Genomic DNA, 21,086 nt, shown 5'->3' on the forward strand with positions numbered 1-21,086 from the left:
GTGCCGGTCAAACGATTTCAAATATTCCGGGACGGAGGGAGTAGTAAGCCAACTTGGGAGGTCGGGACTGTCCTGGATCAGAATGCCTCAACCCAAATACCCAACATACCTCAATCCCACTTCGTCCCAACAATACTAAATTTGAAAATAGAATTGTCAAAACGAATATGTAGGAATAACAAATTACGTCTAATTGATTTAAATCATATCATATTCTAATAATTTATGCGGGATCCATGTTTATACGGATCGAATCTATCCAAATAGTATCACAAATAATTGAAATAATCTATGGTTTATTTTCAAGATTTCAATCAATTCATTTCAAGCCAAACTAAACCCCACTTGAGTAATGGTCCTTTTTTTTAAAAAAAAAAATTTATTATTTCAACAAAACAATAGAGTAAAGTATATTTAAGTTTTTAGCCAATAAAAAAGCAACAAAATGCTCAACTCTCATTGGATAATTTAATCCCTTCCAATTATACAAACTGGAAAAAACGCCAAAATAGAAAGAGAGATGTATGAAAGCGTTCTGAGTCTCTCTCCTCAGCAACAGTCATTACAAAACCCCAAAAAAATGGCGGATACCAAAGTTGAAACCATTTCAAGACTTGCCCAGTGGAAAATCGACAATTTTGGCCCTTGTTCTTACAAAAAATCCGACTCTTTTAAACTGGGTCTTTGGAATTGGTTTGTTTTCTTGCTTCTTAATCCCCTAATTTCTTTTACCCACATAAAAAGTTCAATTTTTTTTTTTTTTTTTGCTGATTTTTAAAAATTGCAGGCATTTAGCAATTGAAAAGAATCGATATTTGTATGTAAGATTATTTCCAGAGCCTTCTCGGGTGTCGAAGGATCAGCCGCCACTTGCTCGTTTTATTCTTAGAGTTTCTAATCTTGGTGTTAGTCGCAGACCCTATATTTCTCCCAGTATGTTCACTGTTCTTTCTTTCAGTTTTTCAATTTGTTTGTTTTGAATTTGAAGTGGGGTTTTGTGTTTCTTGTGAAATTTGCAATATTTTTGATGATCAGTAATTTAGTAGTGATTATTATTACATAAAGGGTATTTGTTGTTGCTTTTTGATTCTGGGTTTTATGGTTGTTATGATTGAGAAGAACATCACTGAATTGGTGGGATTCTTGTTTAGTTCCGTGTTTGTTTAATTGGTGATTTTATTTGGTTAAGTTGTTGATTTTGACAAGGGTCTTTTGCTTAATTTTGTCGGTTTGTTTCTTTTAGATTTGCAATATTTTTTATGATCAGCAATTTAGTAGTGATGATTACCTAAAGGGTATTTCTTATTGCTTATTAATTGTGGATTTTAGGGTTGTTATGATTGAGAAGAAGATAATTGAATTGGTGGGGGTTCTTTTTAGTTCAGTGTTCTTGCATTTGCGAAATTTGTTGTTAGTTTGTTCAATTAGATACATAATTGGTGATTTTCTTTGGTTAAGTTGTTGATTTTGAGAAATAAGGGTGTTTTTGCTTAATTTTGTCTGTGTAAATTAGACTGCTGGAAATAATGTGGAGTAGAATTCAGATGTTTTTTCGACTTCAATTTAGTTGTCTGGTTTTCCTTTGTAGTGAAGTTTTGCTCTTAATTGTCTCATATCTTACTCTCTAGGCTAAGCACCATGGAAGATTGAAGTAATTTCAATTGACATTCAATCCTTTTCAAGTACTTGTTTTTAGTTCTATTATCGATGTGTATTTTGGAAGCAAATCCGAAAGCTCATTTGCAAATGGGGGTCATCTAGTTCACTTCTCAATATCCCTTAAATGTGCTGTTAATTCTAAATAAATGTGGTGTTCCCTTCATGAGGAGGGTACCTTAGTTTGTATCGAATGAACTTAAAAGAATAGTATGAGGTCACTTTAAGGCAAAATATCGATTGATGAGGGAAGGATTAGAAGGGTATATCATCTACATATTTCTTGACCAATGAGGTCTTGACCGAGTGGTTAAGATTGAGGTCGTGTGTATAAGTCTCAGGTTCGAATCCTCCCACCCTCATTTGTATTTTATATTTCCCTTGTGGCTCATTCGCACCAAAAAAAAGTCTACATATTTCATGAGTTTCTTATACTTATTGTTGGATTTTTTTTCTTTTTTCCCCAGCATAAGTTGTATTGTTTTCTAAGTTTGCTATAGTTTTCCTGAAATTCATATTCTTCACAAGTGCATCTAGTCTTGCCATAATTGTTGTATCAACTATCAAGTGTGTTTTTCCTCATTGTGTTAATGTGTAGTTAAAGGCTATAAATAATTGGTATTTTATGATCTGTAACTTTTTCTGAGTCATTTATTCATGCAATTCCAAGGTATGGGGAAGGGGCCACCACATTATCCATAGATGCTTTTGTTGGCTGATTATGCATTCATGACATATATTCATATAATTATGTGATTTTTTTGTTCCTGATACAATATTTTAGCTTGGTGGTGCTTTTTTGACGATCTAATAATATTTGAATCACAATTGATTCATCAATGTACATCCATTCTATTCCCCGTAAAGTCTCAATTTTCTTGCTAAATCTGTAAGGAGTACTTCCTTTGGTGTTAAGCCAATTCCTTTTTATGAATAATTTGTTTTCACTCGGCAGTATAAGTACAACATTGAGGGGGTGTTTGGTATGAAGAATGTTAGAGCCGGAAACGGAATCAAGTAATGGTTTAGGTTACAACTTGTTTGGTATGGGATGTTGGTAACAGTTACCGTTTTCGGAGAGTAATTAATCCCCTTACTTTGTTTCTGCTGTAAACCTTACAGTAACCATTTCCATTCCCCCTCAAACAATTGTTTGCCGCCTCCATTTCTCTCCCTCTCCTTCTCTCCCCCTCTCTCTGTTGAATTTCGATCCGATCTCACAAGTGATTCGCTTCATCTTCATCGATTTTCGGATCAATTAACATCGGGTTCTTCGCAATTTCATTCACAACGGTAGCATTTATCGACTATTCTTCGCAATTTCGTTGATTATTGTTTCATTTTTTGATTTATTAGGAGTAATCTAGGAAAATTTCTGCATTTTGAGAAGCTGTGAGCTATGATTTGATAAATTAATCATACTTTTTGGATTTTGGCGATTAATCTTTAAAGATGAGTGCAGCACCTTTGTCTTCATCTTCTTCATTTTGACACTAATCTTTAAAGATGAGTGCACCTTTGTCTTCATCTTCTTCATTTTGGCGATTAATCAAAAATCTCAAATTCAACTACTACAACTGTTAATACTCCCACAATCGGCTTACATTTATCAAACACATAATCAATCGGTTATTTTGGAGTTTTTAGTTGTTGGGATTATTTTGGGGTTTTTTAGTGGCTGGGATTATTTTTGGGTTTTTTAGTTGCCGAGTTTATTTGGGGTTTTTTAGTTGCTGGGATTATTGTTTGACCTTGAAATGTTGATATCTTTAGCGAATTTGTTGGGTAGTAGTTCAAGTATGTTATTCCTTTACCTTGAAATGTTGATATTTTATAACAGCAGCAAGAGTAGTATTTTTATGCCAAACAACATGATTTTATAACCAGCATCAGTAGTTTCTTTTGATTTATTCTTTTCTATTGTACATGTATGATGTAGAACATAACACTACAAAATTTATTCCTTTCCTTATTACTTACCAAACATCAAGTAAGGAAAATGTATATAAGCGATTCCTTTCCTACGATATACCAAACAACCCATAATAGTAATACTTAACCTTACCCTTTCCCCTTCTTATTTGTTTCCATTCCACTCCCTTTCCAACATTCATACCAAACACCCCCTGAATGTTACTTTGTAGTATCAATGTAGATTATGTTAATTTTTTTTAAGAGAACGTTAGATTATGTTATTGATGAAACATTACATGCCAATTTACAGTGCCAGTATTGTTTCATGTTTTCAACTAGAGTTAACTGAATGCTTAATATATTTAAAGTGGTTAAGGTAACAAATGTTTTGTTTAGGGCGAAAATTAGACACTTCATGGCTGCCTTTGCTTGCCGGCTTCGTAATTCACATTGGGAGTAATTGTGTGTTTCTGAAAGAGTATCCAGTGTTTTCTTTCTGCAAATGTATTTGGAAAGATGTTTAATCAGTATTTAAAATTAATGTTTTTGTCCTCCCTATCTACGTAGTTCCTAACATCTTTCGTTGCTCTTTTGCAGTTCACGAGAGACTTCTTCGTAACAGTGATGATTTTGTGTGGCCTGTGGACATAACATTTTTTGGTCGCTTTGTCATTGATGTTGAATTTCTGGACTTGAAGATCTGCGCACCAATTGTGAGTCCCATAATTGTCTTCTTTAGTGAAGCTTTATTTCCTTTACAATGTCCTAACCATATTGAATGACTAGTAGCTATTGTTATCACATGGACCAAGTTTGAAACAAATACAATTGATATGTTTACAAGTGACTGGACTTACTTGCCAATCATTTGCAATGGAGCAAGTTAGGCTTTGGTTCTTTTCACCTGTTTGGTCTGTTTTTCTAGTTTCTGGTCTGGTCTGATCCGAATATTTTCTGTGAGTGGTTTTTGCTTTTCTAGTCTGGTTTGGTCTAATTTTTCTGGTATGATCTAATAAGCAATAAGAATAAGGTGAAAAGAACAGAGCTTCGGTCTCTATTTTTGGATTTTCCATATTATATGCATAAAGGACCTTTTTCGATGTTCATAAGGTTGTACCATTGCCTATACATCAAGATTTGTGGTTTCTTTCTTTTCAAAATTTCAAAGAACCCTCAATATGATCATCTCCTATTCAACCCTTTTTCTCATTTTTACAGGGTGGTGAAGCGGTTTCAATTTGGCCAACGCAGGGAAACATGCAATCTTTATCTTCCCAAAGTGCCCTTCAAACAATCTCTCGCATGCTCTACGAAGGAATCCACACCGACGTTACCATCAAAACTGCTGACGGAACCCTAAAAGCTCACAAAGCAATCCTCTCAGCAAGTTCTACCGTGTTTCAGAGTATGTTCCTACACGACCTAAAAGAAAAAGAATCCTCCACCATTGAGATAAACGACATGTCATTGGAATCATGCATGGCTCTTCTAAGTTACGTGTATGGAACCATAAAACCCGAGGATTTCTGGAAACACAGGCTCAGTCTTTTAGCAGCCGCGAATAAATATGACATAACGAGTCTTAAAGATGCGTGTGAAGAAAGCCTCTTAGAGGACATTAACTCGGGGAATGTTCTAGAAAGATTGCAGGAGGCCGGGCTTTACCAGCTTGATAAACTGAAGAAAGGGTGTTTAACTTACTTGTTTGAGTTTGGAAAGATTTATGATATTAAGGATGAATTAAACGGCTTTTTTCAAACTGCTGATAGGGAATTATTAACAGAGATGTTTCAGGAGGTTCTTTCGGTATGGAAACCAGCATAATGCGCAGGATGAATTAAGCAGCTTTTTTCAAACTGCTGTTAGGTAATTATGATGTTTCAGGAGGTTCTTTACAGTATGTAACCCAGCTTAATACACAGCTTTTTTCAAACTGCTGATTGGGAATTATGATGTTTCAAGAGGTTCTTTCAGTATGGAAACCAGCTTAATACGCAGGATGAATTAAACAGCTTTTTTCGAACTGGTTATAGGGAATTACTCACAGAGATGTTTCAGGGGGTTCTTTCTTTCAGTATGGAAACCAGCTTAATATGCAGGATGAGTTAAGCAGCTTTTTGAAACTGCTGATAGCCCTCCTTTCAGTATGGAAACCAGCTTAATACGAAGGATGGATTAAGCAGCTTTTTTCAAACTGCTGATAGGGAATTATTGACCGAGATGTTTGAGGAGGTTCTTTCAGTATGGAAACCAGCTTAATACGCGTGAAAGCTTGTTAAAGGTAAACATGTATATATCAACAAGCTTCTGATCTCTCCTATGCTTTAACCTTATTTTTTCGCCCCCCTGTGTTTTTCTTCCTTGGTGTGAGATTCTGTAATACTTGGTCAGATTCTGCAGTTAACTGTAGTTATTGTGTGATAAGATTCTGTAATATTTAGTCAGATTATGCAGTTAACTGCAGTTATTGTGTGATAAGCTTAATCTTCAGACAGTTCCTTCTGATATTATAGGAATACTCAATATATGATTGTGAAGTGTTCTCTATTCTTAGCATCCGAGGTCGAAATTCTTGCTGGTTAAGCTTGGGTAGCTCATTTGATTTAGGTTACATATCCTTCTTTGAGAATTAGACATGGGATGTTACTTGCTAGCTTCAAGTTTTGAGTGAGGAATTTAATTGTGCATGGTTTTGTTAAATAATTATTCATCATTTCATTCCCTGGTATTGCTCTGGTTAGTACTCATAAAGATGGCGGTGGGGCGGGCTTGCCCGAGGCACAGCCCAACCCCGCATGAAAAAGCCCGATATAAAAAATTACAGGCACAGGCCCAAAACATGGCCGGACCTGGTTGCATTTTTTTTTTGAGAAAAGCACGGCAAGACACTGCACATCCGACTCGACATAACAAATCAAGCTGAATTTAGTGAACTTAGGCTTAGACACGACGGCATGGCCCGAGGCATGTGGGCCCACCTGGGCCTGAACCTAGTTTTGAAGTTTTCATCATGGCCCGACACAGGCCGTTACAAGCGGGCTTGACGTGGATCAAGTTCTTTCAGGCCACAGTCCGTGGGCTTGACCCGAAGCCTGGCCTGACCCACTGCCATTTTAATTAGTAGCAACAAGCACAGTTACAAGAAATTAACAAACTAGAATACTTTGTTTTTATTCAAAGTACAAGTATTTATCACTAACACTAACAAAAACTGAAACTCCAAAAAAAAAAAAAAAAAAAAACCTAAACTCTGTTACAAAGAAACACCACAAAAGGGGCAAAATCGGTAACCAGCCTCAACAACACGAGCACAAGATTGACACCGTAAAACATCGATTTCACCGGGCTGTGGAAACGACGTCGTTGCAGGAGGAATGGAAAATGATTCAGGGAAAAAGAGATTGCAGGTGTTACAATGAAGGAGAGGTTTTTTACCAGGCCATTTCCAAACAGGTACAAAGAAAACCTTCAAAACGTTGTCGTATTTGACAAGATCAGCTTTGGAATTACAGCTGATGCACCTGCTAATTCCTGTTTTCAGTACTTGTCCAACCTGCTGCTCAACTCCTCCCACAAAGAAGAAGAACATCTTTTTTTTTTTAAAAGAAATCTTTTTAATTTATTTATTCTGGGTATTGTTTGATTTCTGCTGTTTGTTTGGGGGTGTAAAATGAGTAGTTGGTTGTTTTAAATCTGGGTTCTACTTTTCTGGAAGATTCAGACTTCAGGAATTTGTGGGAAGCTTCTGAAATCGGCTGGAAATCATATAGACCTTATCAAAAGTCAGGTCGGGTTGGGTTGGGTTGGGTTGGGTTCAGCCGGGTCACGGCCATAGAAATCTGCCCATTATGTCGGGCCGGGCCAACTTTGGGCTAAATTTGTGTGCCCCAAACCCTTCGGGCCAAATAGCGGGCTTCGGGCTATTTCGGGTCGGGCTAAATTTTATAACTAAAATTGTTGTTTTACGTTGCTCAAAGTCTGTAGTTTTTTTTAAAAATCGGCCCAGGTCGGGTCGGGCCAGCGCATGTTGATCAACTCCAGAATCTTAATATTAGATGGTGCAGCGTAGTGGGTCCAATTTTCTCGCGGTGACGTACTCCCTCGTTTCAGAATTAATATTTCATATCCATTTTAGACCTGATCAAATAGCTTGACCCACTAGCCTGACCCGAAAAAATTGACTATTTTTTTTATTTGTACGGACTACTAATTAAATAATACTTTAAAAAAATTTGATATTTAGAAGGGTAAAAAACAGTGAATGAATGTACAAGAAACTACACTTTTTCTAATCTATGGGTGAGAATGTAAATTCAAAATCTAAAACGAGAAAATTAGTTTCAATAAATATTTACATCACCAACAAACAGCACAACAGGGTTCTATGGTGTAGTGGTTAGCACTCTGGACTTTGAATCCAGCGACCTGGGTTCGACTCCCGGTAGGACCTTTTTTTTTATGTTGTATTCTTCTCCATAAGTTATTCTTATTTTGCATGATTAACGTTTTTGTGCACAAACTCTCGGTCTTAGCCCAATTTGTGTGTTTTTCTTTTATAATTTATCCGTATTTTTCATTATTAATGTTTCTTTTGTTGCAAATGAGCCACAAGGGAAATGCAAATTATAGATGGGGGAAACTGAGAGGATTTGAATCCGAACCTATCATGCACAAATTCTCGGTCTAGTTTAACCCACTAGGTCAAAACCACATTGGTATTATTAACGTTTTCTTGGCTACCCCTTTGTTGCCATCAATCACCACAAAATTGTATTGAGGGCCAACAATAGAAAGTTCATAATGCTTAAAGAGTTAAAAATCTTCCATTTTCAAGAGTTGGACTCACTCCCATAACCACAAATTCAGGATGCATACATCCAAGATTACAATGGCCTAGTTCGAAGACTTTGAACCAAGTTAAATCATACAAGAATTACCGGATTAATCCCTCAAAATATGGTTAAAAAAAATCTCAATTTTGATCAACCTTCAAAACCATCACATGCCTTTATTGTAAGTTTTGTATTTACAACAATATTTTGGTGATTTCTTGATGCCTTGATAGGTTTGAACAAGGTAAGCATGACCCATGAGAAGGGTATTTTCGTGATAAGAAAATAATAACAATTAGTACTTCGTATATATTTCACCAGACGCTAGTTCGTTTTATACTTACTTAACTGTGATGCCATGCTAAAAAATATGTTTATTGATGCATGTGTAATAAGGAGTAGGTGGGTGAAGTGACATGTAATTTGACAGATTCCTAATTGTCTGAAAAATAGGAAATTTTGAGTGGAAACCCATCCTCTTGTTATGATCAAGATATTGATTTTAGTTCAATTATATATTAACACAAACAATACCATATTACCACAAGCATTGACTTCACATTGTAAATCTTTTATAAACTTCAATTTAAGCACACCTAGGAAGGTATTTAGGCTTCTTTTTCAATTGAACTTTTATGAGTTTATTGTACCCGATTCACCTGATAGGATATTTCCATCATATCTGATTGCAAAATAATAAAATAAATTATTTGACTTAATTGAAACTTATTGGACTTTATTGACTTGAATGAAACCATATTTAATTGTGGTTTTTATTCACCTGATTTTCACTTATTTTCTTAACTTATCTGAACTTAATCGAACTCATGTAAACTCATTTTAGTTACAGAATATAAAATGCATTTGGTGAGTAGAAAAGAGTCTAAACTTACTGCATTTTTTAATTTTTTTTAAAGTAAATATAACAACCTTTAAATTCAGTTCAACATACAACCCAATAAATTGACTAACGTAATAATCAATGTCATATGTATATGTAATTAATGTAACACAAAGGAGATGATATTTTCCCTAATAGTTGCAAATTGGACCATCAAATATCATTAAACACAAAGATTAGTATTAAGATGAGATATCCATAGAATCCTAGGTGGCTAAGATAAGTAAGATTTCAAAGCCCCACCAAACCCAATTACATTTGATAGAAACTCTCACACTCTCTTTCAAAACCCAACTCATGTGGACGAAACCATTTCCACATATTCCACGTGTCATTCGTTGGCAGGCCAACTTAGATTTCGTACACCTCTTTATCTCACACATAACAAAATCCCAACTCTGATTTTGTTACCAATTTTTTGTTCTCACATTATTCATTATTTTCCCCCCTTAATTTTTTTTGGGGGTCTGTTTTTTTGGTTCTTACAAGAAATTAACACAAAAAAAACTGCCATGAATGCTGTTGCTACTGCTTCTGCTCTTTCTCTTCCTATCTCTCTTAGTCGACCTTCTAAATTTAATCCCAGAAAGGTATGTTTTACTGTTTTTTAGCAGGTTTGGTATATGCAGCTTTAAGGATTAAGTATAAGTGTTAAAGTTACGACTTTTATGACAAAACATTGTGTCGATTTTTGTTATTAATGTTTAGTTCATGTTTATAAATAATGGGTTGTGCTTGGTTAATGAGTATATTTCACGAGTGATGATTATTTGGTGGATTTTGATCATATTGAAATGTCAACTTGCTGGGTTTTTGAGTAAGTGGTTGTTCAAAATTGAAAATGGGTTTTGGTAAATGATCTTTAGTTTAATAATGGAGTAACTTGGGGGTTGTGTTTGAAGTTTTTGGCCTGGAGATTTGTGATATGGGGACTTGCAGAGTTGCAGTACTTGAGGAATTGAGGAAATCATTGGCTGATTAATTAGCTGTTTTAGGCAATATGAGTATTTTTTTTTTTGAATTTCCTAAGAAGCTTACAATGTACTCAATTTGAATTTGTTAAATGGGTGCTCATTTTGAGGGAATAATTTACTAATTATGACTAGTTGATGAATCGATAATCGATGTTGCTCGAATTCAGGGATGAAGATTGGGTATTTGGATGTTGATTTAGGTTTTGGATGAAGTTATTTTTATCTGTTTTGGTCTTATTTAGGGGGAATTGATAGTGATTATCATGTTGTAAGTGATTATGCTAGGGCCTAGGGGTAGACATGGTGATTTTGGATGTGTGGTTGCAGGGTTAGGGTTAGGGTTAGGGTTAGGGTTAGACATGGTGTGGATAATTGTCCCGAGGTGACTTCGGATCTTGATGAAACCATTATGGTTTAGCTAAACATTATGGTAAGTGATTGTGCTATGGTTAAACATGGTGATTTTGGATGAGTGGTTGTAGGGTTAGGGTTAGGGTTAGACATGGTGACTTTGGAAGATTGGATGAGTGACTGTCGTATTGTAAGTAATTGTCCTGACTCCTGAGGTTAGACATGGTGACTTCGGATCTTGATCAGCTAAACAGTTGGCAATGAATTAGGCTGAGCTTTGGTGAGGTTGAGGTCTTACTTCCTAAAATGGATTCAGTCACCAATGGCTTCAGACAAAGCTAGTGATTGTCAAAGCGAGAAGGCAGTGAGACAAACAGGATAGAGAATCCTCACTGGTTCTATGTGGCCTATTCCATCAGAAGCAAAGAAAAGAATGTTGTCACTTGCTTTAGAACTATTGTTCACCTATCTTCTGTTTTTTGGGTGTTTGGAAATGATCTCTCTACTAATCTTGATTGACTAGGAGTAAGATGATATATTTTGGACCTACTTGGTGCGTTCTATTCATCTGATTTTTACTTGTGTTTTCCGATCTTATCTTATTTGAACTTATCTAAACTTATTTCTCCGAAATAAGTGGAAATAAGGTGAACAGAATAGAACCATAAACAACATGATTCTTGTTAGTTGTTATTGTTGTTTTCGATCTCTTTTCGTTTCATAGAATAACAGCTTACTTCTAGTCAGTGTAAAGTGTAAAAGAACGAGCAAAAAGGCTTAAAATTGTGAACTCCTTTCGTTACTAATAGCTTGGAAACTAATCCAGGTAAAAGGCAGTTTTGGGGTGTTTGCTGTTTTCGGAGAAGATGGAGGGTCCATAGACAAGAAGAGCACATGGGGGGCGCTCTTTAATGTGGAGGATCCAAGACCTAAAGCTCCATTATATAAAGGAAAAATATTAGACGCGAATCAAGCCTTGGAAGTTGCAAGATTTGATATCCAATACTTGGATTGGCGAGCTAGACATGATGTTCTTTCAATAATGCTCCTACATGAAAAGGTTCGTAGTTCACTGCCATAATTAATGTTCAGTAGTTGTAAATTATGATCATTCTTGTAAAAAATGGATTTGATCTTCATCATTAACTGGTTAGAACCAAAATGGGAGGTAGTGGAGAGTGTGAAAGAAAAAGGACTTGAGAAGAGGGCTAGTTCTTTAACTATTTCTTAAGATTTCTACCACGACCATTATAGCTTTTAAGTAAGTATTAACCATCAGGAAATATAATCAGAACATATGAAGAATTCTGACACTACTTACCTACGCGGTATCTTTGATTGTAAAGGTAGCTACTTGATGACACATAGGAATTTCAGGAAAGTATCACGAGCCATTAGATTTAGCTCTTTACAATAAAATACTGGCAATTTCTGTGGCTTTTCATATTCTGTATTTGCACTTTTGAATATGTTAAGAACTGTCCTGTTGAAATCTGTGTTCATCTGTGTTAATTATGAGACAGTATTTCTCACTTCCAGATACTTTTGAATTTAGGTCGTGGAGGTACTAAATCCTCTTGCTCGTGAATACAAGTCCGTTGGTACTTTGAGAAAGGAGCTAGACGGGTTACAAGAAGAGCTTGCACAGGCTCATAAACAGGTAAAAATAGTTCATAATTTATGAGAGTAGGTGCTTGAATATCCTTTTCGAGAATCAGGAATAAACAACCTTATATGATTTCTATATTTGTGTCGAAAATTACAGGTTCATATTTCTGAAGCACGGGTTTCAGCAGCTTTTGATAAACTAGCTTACATGGAGGAACTGGTTAATGATAGGTTGTTACAAGACAGAACAACAACTGAAACCAATCAACCACATGCTTCATCAAGTACCTCCACACAGCCCATGGAAACCGGTAAGAGGAAGGTGTCTCCTCGTAAAAACTTAGATGTATCGGGTCCTGTCAAACCCTACCATCCTTACTTGAAGAACTTCTGGTACCCTGTTGCCTTTTCTGCAGACTTGAAGGATGACACTATGGTAAGTTATTGAGAGTTCAAAGCTAAGTATTTCATTTTGTCTGCTCTTAATTATATATGTTTGGGAAAGTTAAACCGAGGTCTTGTTCTCTTCACTTGATCTGGACTGATTTTTCTAGTTTCTGGTCTGAATGTTTGTTTGAGTGCTTTTTGCTTTTTCTGGTCTGATTTTTCTGATCTGATCTAATAAGCAATAAGAATAAGTTTAAGAGAGCAAAGCCTGATTTGTTCTTCCTCCATTTCAGATCCCAATGGACTGCTTTGAAGAACCGTGGGTGATTTTCCGTGGTAAAGATGGAAAACCTGGGTGTGTAAGGAATACCTGTGCACATAGAGCTTGCCCTCTTGATCTTGGCTCTGTGAATGAGGGTCGCATCCAATGTCCTTATCATGGTAAGAATTCCGAGTAAAAAGCCAAAAAAAACCTTTTAAAGTACAAATGTATGGGGGAGAAATTTATGTTTTGCTTATGATTTTTGTTCAATGGTGGATGAATTATAGGATGGGAATACTCAACAGATGGAAAATGCGAGAAAATGCCATCTACGAAGTTACTAGATGTTAGGATAAAGTCGTTGCCTTGCTTTGAACAAGAGGGGATGATTTGGATTTGGCCCGGTAGTGACCCTCCTGCTGCCAACCTTCCTTCACTCTTACCTCCTCAAGGGTTTGTAGTTCATGCAGAGGTATACCATTCTTACAGTAGTACTGTAAAAAAAACCGTAACAAGGTTTATTTGTAGCATTATACTAGGGTAACTTTTAAACATTGTGAGTTAACTTAATATTTATTGTACATCACCTTTAAATAAGAATTTGTAAACAAGTTTTATCTGTAGCATTTTTTTTAATCTGTTCTTTGTTGAAGTATGCAGATAGTGATGGAACTTCCAGTTGAACATGGACTACTTTTGGATAATCTTCTGGATCTGGCGCATGCTCCCTTTACTCATACTTCCACGTTTGCCAAAGGATGGAGTGTTCCAAGGTTTGCATTTAGACCTTTCGTTTCAGTTCTGATACTTTTCAAAAGGTCTTGCACGCACAAGGTGTACAATAAATTTGTTGTATATCAGGATAACTTTTACCTAGATTTTTATAACTTTTACCTAGTATTTTTGTAACTAAAATTTTATTATTGAAAAATAGATAACTTTTACATATATAATAGTAACTTTAAAACATTTTAAGTCAACTTTACTCCGGTAAACAATATTTATTGTACACCACTTGTAAATAAGAATTTGTGTAAACTTTTACCAGTCTCTCAGATCTTTACCCGAGCCTAACATTCAATAAAGTACGAAGTATTAATCGATGATTGTCACCTTTTGTCTCAGTTTGGTGAAATTCTTGACACCATCGTCAGGACTTGAAGGATATTGGGACCCGTATCCCATAGATATGGAGTTCAGACCACCTTGTGTAGTACTTTCTACAATTGGGATCTCTAAGCCTGGAAAACTAGAAGGACAGAGTACTAAGCAGTGCGCAACCCATCTTCACCAGCTTCACGTTTGCTTACCATCATCGAAAAATAAAACAAGATTGCTTTATAGAATGTCATTAGATTTTGCTCCAATACTAAAGCATGTTCCCCTCATACACCATTTATGGAGGCACTTTGCTCAGAAGGTACACTCTTTTTCTTTAATCATCTTTTTGATAAAACTTCTTTCAAATTATAAGTTCGTATGCCTTAGAGTTTTCACATGTTAGGATTTGTTTTGTTCGACTTATTTTGACTTATTTCAGACAAAATAAGGTCAGATAAATTCATATAAGTCCAAATAAGTTCATATAAGATCAATTCAGGAAAAATAAGTTTTTTCATACATTTTCACACAAATAAGTTTATTTCAGACAAAATAAGTTCAGATAAATCCAGATGAGGTGATACGTACAGATAATATAAGTTTAGACAAAATAAGTCGAATAGTTTGAAAACCTTTTTTGTAGACTTACAACTGTTGGTAGCCCATTTTCAAAGTTGGGAGGTTTAACTATAAGAGCCAATGATCTAAGATAACTACCTGAATACAAAGAGATGAATTTTGACACTTAAATCTGCATATTGAGAATTCAATATCACCCCAAACCAACCCTCTTGTTTGATTTACATGAAGTATAAGGCCTTGTTCTTTTGGGCTGAATTGAATTGAATTGAACTGAATTGAATTGAATTGAATTGAATTGAACTGCACTGCCAAATAAGTCATGAAACTGCAATTAAGCCAAAAAGAACAGGGCCTAGGTGCTTTAATGCACTAGAGTCAGAAATCTTCAAGTCCAAATACTTCTAATAGAACGAACGACCAAGCATTGTTTTCTAAAGACACTCTGACAAATACAGGTGTTGGATGAAGATCTAAGACTAGTGCTCGGACAACAAGAACGTATGATCAATGGAGCAAACATCTGGAACTGGCCTGTACCTTATGACAAACTCGGTGTGAGATATAGACAATGGAGAGAAGCAGTCGATAGAGGAGAGAAACGTCTTCCCTTCACCAAATGAGATATACTCGTGATTGAAGCTCCCAATGTAACATACTGACGGCTTAACTTCACTCTTCTTTTATCGAAAAAGAAGATTATGAATCAGAATCTGGACTTAGCAAATGGTAAGTTCTTGCAAAGGTGCATCAATGGAGGTCGTTGAATCATGAATTGAAGAAGCGGAAATTGTCAATAATGTGAGGTGAAGTTCATAGCATGCATTAGTAGTGTATGTATGCTTTTGTTTTTTTTTGCTCTGGTGTACAGATTCAGAGCTAAATTCAATAATTCATTATCTTCTTCTCCCTTTTTTACATACTCTTATAGGATAGAAGACTGTAAATTAAACACCTCTTCTGTTGTAATGTATCATTTTGTGAAGGAATTTTGATGATGGACAGTATTCTAGAAATATCGTAAGGCCCTGTTCGTTTGGACTTTATTTAAGTTCCATTCAGTTTAGTTCAGTTCTACTTCTTTGAATTGGGAGCTGTAACCCTGATGTATCTATGTTTCTCATCATCTTGTCAGCGACCGAGGAATCATTCTCCCTTTCTTCTTCTTAGTGATCGAGGAATCATTCTCCCTCTCTTCTTCTCAGCGACCGAGAAAACAATTTATGAGTTTGGATGATCGGGGAATATTGTTGTGTTCTTCATTTTGTACTAAGGTGATGATTTATAAGTTTATCCTAAATTAATTTTAGATAACGAAATACTTCAGATAAGTTTTAACAAGTTCGAAAATGGCAATGTGTGGGCTAACAATACTAATCTAATACTGTAAGTTCTAACAAGCTCAATGAAGTTCAGATAAGTTAAGATAATATAATGTTTTTTTTAAAAGTAAAAATCAGGTGAATATAACGCAATTCTTACCATGTATAATTGTTTTTGCTATAATTTGTTGATGTTTTGTGTAAGATTATTATGCTCGTGCAGATTGAAGGTGTAAAATTCTCGGACCTCCGATAATAGTTACCCAACCTCCCAATATTAAAGATGGGCTAAATTACGAGCCCACCTTATTCCCACCAAGTTTAACAAACTTTAATTTTACCCCGTATTTCACGCGAAGAGAACACGCTTAAGTGCTCAACAGTTCCAGTCCTATAAATAAATTTGCAGAAAAATATCCTTTTCAAAAAATTGATGATTCTGCAAAAACATTCACCTTCAAAAATCTCAACTTCTATTCCAAAATTGCCACTTAAGCAAAGAAGAAACTAACAACCCTCCTCCCATTTTCTCTCTCCTAAAATATCCAAAAACAATCTTCATCTTCTTCTTCCTCAGATAATTTCATCAAACAACTGAACTCTGCTGCTGAACCTGAACCCGAAAATGGTGAGAGGAAATGGTAATAACAAAAAACAACAAAAGAGGAGGAGCAAAGCAGGTGATTTTTTCATGGCAACTTTGGTAATTTGGGCACTGTCGGTGGGGTACGAAATTGTGTTCAACAACAAGAAAGAGCTTCTTCCTGTTGTTTATGGTTGCTTGTTCTTCCAAATTGCGAACTGGGTTCTTCGTTTTTGGGTTTCCAGGGAACCCCTTTTTGTCAATACTGTTGTCTCTCTCCTTCATTCCTCTTTTGCTTCTGTTTCTGGTATACCCTCTCCCTCTCTCTTTCTAATTTTGGTTGATTTTGATTTGGGTAATTTGTTGCTTTTCTGGTGTTTGTGACAATATACAATAATGTGTAGTAAGAATGTTGTGATCAAATAGTATACAATAATGTTGTGACAATATACAATAATTTGTAATTTGTTGCTTTTCTGGTGTAATGGGACTCAAGTAGCTAGGTTGTGATAAAATGGTATACAATTCACCCCAATATAGCTACTTTGACTCTTTAAGTACCGATGTAGAGTATGTTAGTGCCAATAACGCAAGTGACTTGTATTGGTACTAATAAGTAGCGTATTGTTCGTATCAATAACAAATTAATCCGTATTAGTACGAGTCACTTGCATCTATTTTAATGGAAATGTACGCACAACTGCACAAGCCACTTTTGACATAAACTTTCTTGCTAGTTTAGTTGGTAAAAGTCATGACGGGTTGTGTTATTTTATTAGGAGGGAATTTCTCTAATAGTAGTGCCTTATGTTGACATATCAAAAGAATGAGAGAAATGGTGGTGTCAATTTTAGGAACTAGGAACTGTGTGGAATGGTATAAGGTACTTATCTTAGTTTGGTAATCTTAATGAATGTGCAAATAGCCAAATGCCCATATTTCATGAGCAAAAAATTGGCAAAGAAAGGGGTTAATTTTGCATTTGTGTTAGTCTGGTACGTCTTGATTCTGGATTTGAAACGGCGAACCCACCTCTTGTTGGTGGGTATATAACAGTATGTCTGTATATGCTCCTTAGTCGTTTGTTAATCTTGATACTAAGCTTTGCATTTTAAGAGTGGTTTATTGGTGAAAGCCTGAATTCTGAAACCACTGCATATCATTTACCAGCTGTTTCTTGAGACTGCAGCTCGTGATCCCTTATCCGAATTTTTGCTTTTACATACCTAATTAGTCTTTCTGAAGTAAATTGCTTTACAATGAATCAAAGAGTTTTATGATGTAAAGTTGATGGTATAGGAGTATTAACTCTAATTGTTGGCTGACAATCGATTTTCACTTGATTAAATCCCTGCATCATATTCTATTGGTGGTTTTCAGGACATTGGCCCATTCACCCTAGGAAGAGAATTTTTGGTTTTATGCTTACATTGTCTGATCACAAAATCGAAGTTCTTTACAAAATCTGACCGAATTATACTTTCATAAGCGAAACACTTGATATAGGCTTATACATGGGGTTTGTGATCTTGAAGTATGTAATTAACAAGAACCTTAGCTCATAGTGGTTCTAGATGATTGATTATCTTGTTTAATAAACTTAAGTTGTATCTTGTTTAGGTGCACCAAATCATGTCAAGTTTAATGTTAACTGTAAGTGAGGTACTTGAGTAGATTTGGCCTGGACTCTTCATTTTATCTCAAATACCCGTGTCGGATCCGCGACACTTGGACATGGATATGGACACTTGGACACTTCATTCCAAAATCATACAATATTTTCACAAAATAGCCGTGTCGGACACTTGGACACGTACCCATGTCCGACATGGGTATCCGAGGCCGGGTAACATAGGATTTGGCTTTTTTTTCCCTTCTATCATGTCCTCCCAATATGAATTATCTACTATTTATGTGATTTGTTGCCTATCGCTTCGTGGTATCATATGATTCACATTCTTGCTTCTCCTCACTCATCCATCATTCAAAACATGCATACTTCTCCTTGCTTTGTGTATGACAAACTTGCTTGCATCTTTTGCAGTTGTGTTTATTTTGGTCAACCAATGGAGTGCAAAGCATTCCATTCAGATGTTTGATCACGAAGAACTTGTTCGCAATACTTGGCCATGGGCATACACAGCCTTATGTTTCTCTTGTGGTTATTTTGCATATGATCAGTGGGATATGTTGAAATATGAACTATATAGTGGCTGGTTCCCATCTATCCTGGCACATCACCTGATCCTTCTTCTTTGCTTCACGCTTGCTCTGTATCGGAATGTCACCATCAACTATCTCATCCTTACCCTTATCTGTGAGGTAATCTTCTATGTTCATTTTGAAGCTTTATTTCTGCTAGTCAATGGTTCTATGTCGTTTCTGAACTGCACAGGTCCTATTTCGTTACCCAATTCGAGTATTTTTCTCCATATCTTTTTTTTAGTTACTTGAGATTTACCATAATCTGCAATTTTAAATTGTCTGTAACCTCCGTTTGTAGGTCGCTTATTATTAGGAATTTAGGATGAGTTCACATCAGTTTTCCACTAACTTTTACCTACTTTTTCATTGTTCAGGCTCACATAAGACTCTCCCTATGTGTACACATTATCCCCAGACTCACCTAAACTCCTAAAAGAATATAATAAAGTAGGATAAAGTGTGATGATGTGATATGATTTGATTTGGTTAGAGGAAAAAGTGGAGTCTTAAGTGAGGCTTGAATGAGTCTTGGACTTTCAAACTCACCTCAAGATTTGTTGTAGTCTTTTGCCACATTATTCCAAGAGTCTGACAGACTCCCTTCCAGACTAGGGATAAACGCACCCTTAGTCATTATCATCATTTTATTGGAATGGCTTGCCTCTCATTATTTTGTTGCAATGCCTTGAATCTAGCGCTTCAGGTAACTCCCCACTAGCCATTATTATGTAATCCCTCAATTTTAAGTATGAACACCTTGGAGTCCTCATATCCTGATAGGATTGTTCTCCCATATGGACGGAGCTAACTTTTTGTATTGAAAGCATCTAACTTTCACCCCTTCTCTTTGTCACAATAATTAACCTTTAATGGCAATCGGTTGTTGGTTGTTGGCTGGTGGTTGTTTTACTTGGCTTGTTTGACTAGCTATTTGTGTTGGCTTTTTATGTTGGTTGTTTGATTGTGTTTGGTAAAGTTGGTTGTTGGCTCCCAGCTGTTTAATAATTAATTAGTAAATTGAAAATCCAACAACCAATGTAAAAAAAGCTACTCTTACTAGCTTTTGGATTTTGACAAAAAAAACCGACTTTTTGGCCAAGGAAAAAACCACTTATCAAACATTTATATTGGTTGTTTGACCACTCTACTGTTACTAGCTTTTGGATTTTGGCAAAAAAGACAGATTTTTAGCCAAGGAAAAAACCACTTATCAAACATTTATATTGGCTGTTTGATCAAAGAAAAAGCCAAAAGCCAATGAAAAGCCAATTACCAAACAGGCCCGATGTATGATCCAATAGAAGATATCATGAACCTTCTTATGGAAATAGCTTTAAGCCATAATAATAGACATGTTTTCTAATATCAATTTGTGTAGTTTTATGATTCTCCACTCTCTCTCGACCTAAACCATCTCATTTTAACCGTGATTAAACAGTTGCATTCAGTCTTCCTACACGTGAGGAAAGTGAGACGGATGGCAGGGATTAGGAGTGCAGAGAGTACAATCGTGAAGGCGGAATGGTTTCTAAACTGGCTCACCTTCTTCTTTGCTCGAGTACTACCACACGCGTTAATATTGATCAAACTTGTAATAGACGCCCCAAAGTTTGACAAGGGTGGTGTAGAACTCCCACTTGCTTTATTCGGGATGATTGGAATGAATTTGCTCAATATCGGTCTAGGCATCGACATTTTGGGTGCTTATAAGAGAGAAAAGAGTCCACTTAATCATCATAATGATTAAACTGAGTACAAGATTGAAGTTTCTGTAGTTTGTTATGTTATTTTCCTAGAAAGGATTTATGTAAATTGTTGTTGGTAGTAGCCAAAAAGTGGAAAAAACTGGAGAAAAAAGGAAGTATGATGTGAATATTTGTTGATTTGTTTTTGTATTTAAAAAAGATTTGTGAATTCGTGAGAAGTTAAAAAAACAAAAAGGAGGTCCTACCGGGAGTCGAACCCAGGTCGCTGGATTCAAAGTCCAGAGTGCTAACCACTACACCATAGAACCTTGTTGTGTGAAATGTTGCTTTGTATTAATAGAACACTAAATAGTTCAAAGTCAAAGAAAATGAATGTTTGTGATTTTTCAAGGTTTTTTTGCACTTGTTCAAGGAATCTTAAATCAATTTATTTTAGAGCTGAGTAGACCCTATACCAACATTTTTGTATGGCCTGAAAACATCACTATTATTTATTACGAAAAGTCGAAAAATCCGTATTTCATAGAGTATGATTTGAAATCTATCAAATTGAATTGGTCTTATGGTTAAGGCTTCCTTCTTTGAGTTGTTATGACCGGTTGAACATCGCCTTTTAAAAAACGTAGGATATTAACTTTGACACTACTTGACTTTACCACAATATTTTTTTTTATTTAACTAAATATTTTTTACGTATTTGTACAA

The 21,086-nt window shown here is 35.7% G+C and overlaps 4 protein-coding genes and 2 non-coding genes across 6 annotated transcripts; 4 read left to right on the forward strand and 2 right to left on the reverse strand.

Annotated features, from left to right (window-relative positions):
* Window positions 1-451: 451 nt before the first annotated feature.
* On the forward strand, window positions 452-6,117 carry LOC110796600 (BTB/POZ domain-containing protein At1g21780). Its single transcript, XM_022001694.2, has 4 exons — window positions 452-693; window positions 788-933; window positions 4,168-4,283; window positions 4,789-6,117. The coding sequence occupies exons 1-4, from the start codon at window positions 521-523 to the stop codon at window positions 5,392-5,394; spliced, it is 1,041 nt and encodes a 346-aa protein (XP_021857386.1). The 5' UTR covers window positions 452-520; the 3' UTR covers window positions 5,395-6,117.
* Window positions 6,118-6,706: 589 nt separating this feature from the next.
* Window positions 6,707-7,301, reverse strand: LOC110796514 (uncharacterized). The gene has a single exon (XM_022001602.2). It carries the CDS (start codon window positions 7,157-7,159, stop codon window positions 6,824-6,826), a length of 336 nt encoding a protein of 111 aa, XP_021857294.1. The 5' UTR covers window positions 7,160-7,301; the 3' UTR covers window positions 6,707-6,823.
* A 647-nt stretch (window positions 7,302-7,948) lies between these two features.
* On the forward strand, window positions 7,949-8,020 carry TRNAQ-UUG (transfer RNA glutamine (anticodon UUG)). The gene has a single exon. It is a non-coding gene; the product is annotated as a tRNA-Gln (tRNA).
* Window positions 8,021-9,629: 1,609 nt separating this feature from the next.
* Window positions 9,630-15,611, forward strand: LOC110796344 (chlorophyllide a oxygenase, chloroplastic). The gene is made up of 9 exons (XM_022001433.2): window positions 9,630-9,893; window positions 11,455-11,688; window positions 12,184-12,288; window positions 12,394-12,672; window positions 12,917-13,064; window positions 13,173-13,357; window positions 13,546-13,658; window positions 14,011-14,305; window positions 15,024-15,611. The coding sequence occupies exons 1-9, from the start codon at window positions 9,816-9,818 to the stop codon at window positions 15,186-15,188; spliced, it is 1,602 nt and encodes a 533-aa protein (XP_021857125.1). The 5' UTR covers window positions 9,630-9,815; the 3' UTR covers window positions 15,189-15,611.
* Window positions 15,612-16,300: 689 nt separating this feature from the next.
* LOC110796429 (uncharacterized) lies at window positions 16,301-20,589 on the forward strand. Its single transcript, XM_022001516.2, has 3 exons — window positions 16,301-16,777; window positions 18,515-18,792; window positions 20,114-20,589. Exons 1-3 carry the CDS (start codon window positions 16,513-16,515, stop codon window positions 20,420-20,422), a joined length of 852 nt encoding a protein of 283 aa, XP_021857208.1. The 5' UTR covers window positions 16,301-16,512; the 3' UTR covers window positions 20,423-20,589.
* A 28-nt stretch (window positions 20,590-20,617) lies between these two features.
* Window positions 20,618-20,689, reverse strand: TRNAQ-UUG (transfer RNA glutamine (anticodon UUG)). The gene has a single exon. It is a non-coding gene; the product is annotated as a tRNA-Gln (tRNA).
* Between the last annotated feature and the right edge of the window lie 397 nt (window positions 20,690-21,086).

The sequence above is a fragment of the Spinacia oleracea genome, chromosome 2 (assembly GCF_020520425.1).
Source record: "Spinacia oleracea cultivar Varoflay chromosome 2, BTI_SOV_V1, whole genome shotgun sequence".
Lineage (NCBI taxonomy): Eukaryota > Viridiplantae > Streptophyta > Magnoliopsida > Caryophyllales > Amaranthaceae > Spinacia > Spinacia oleracea.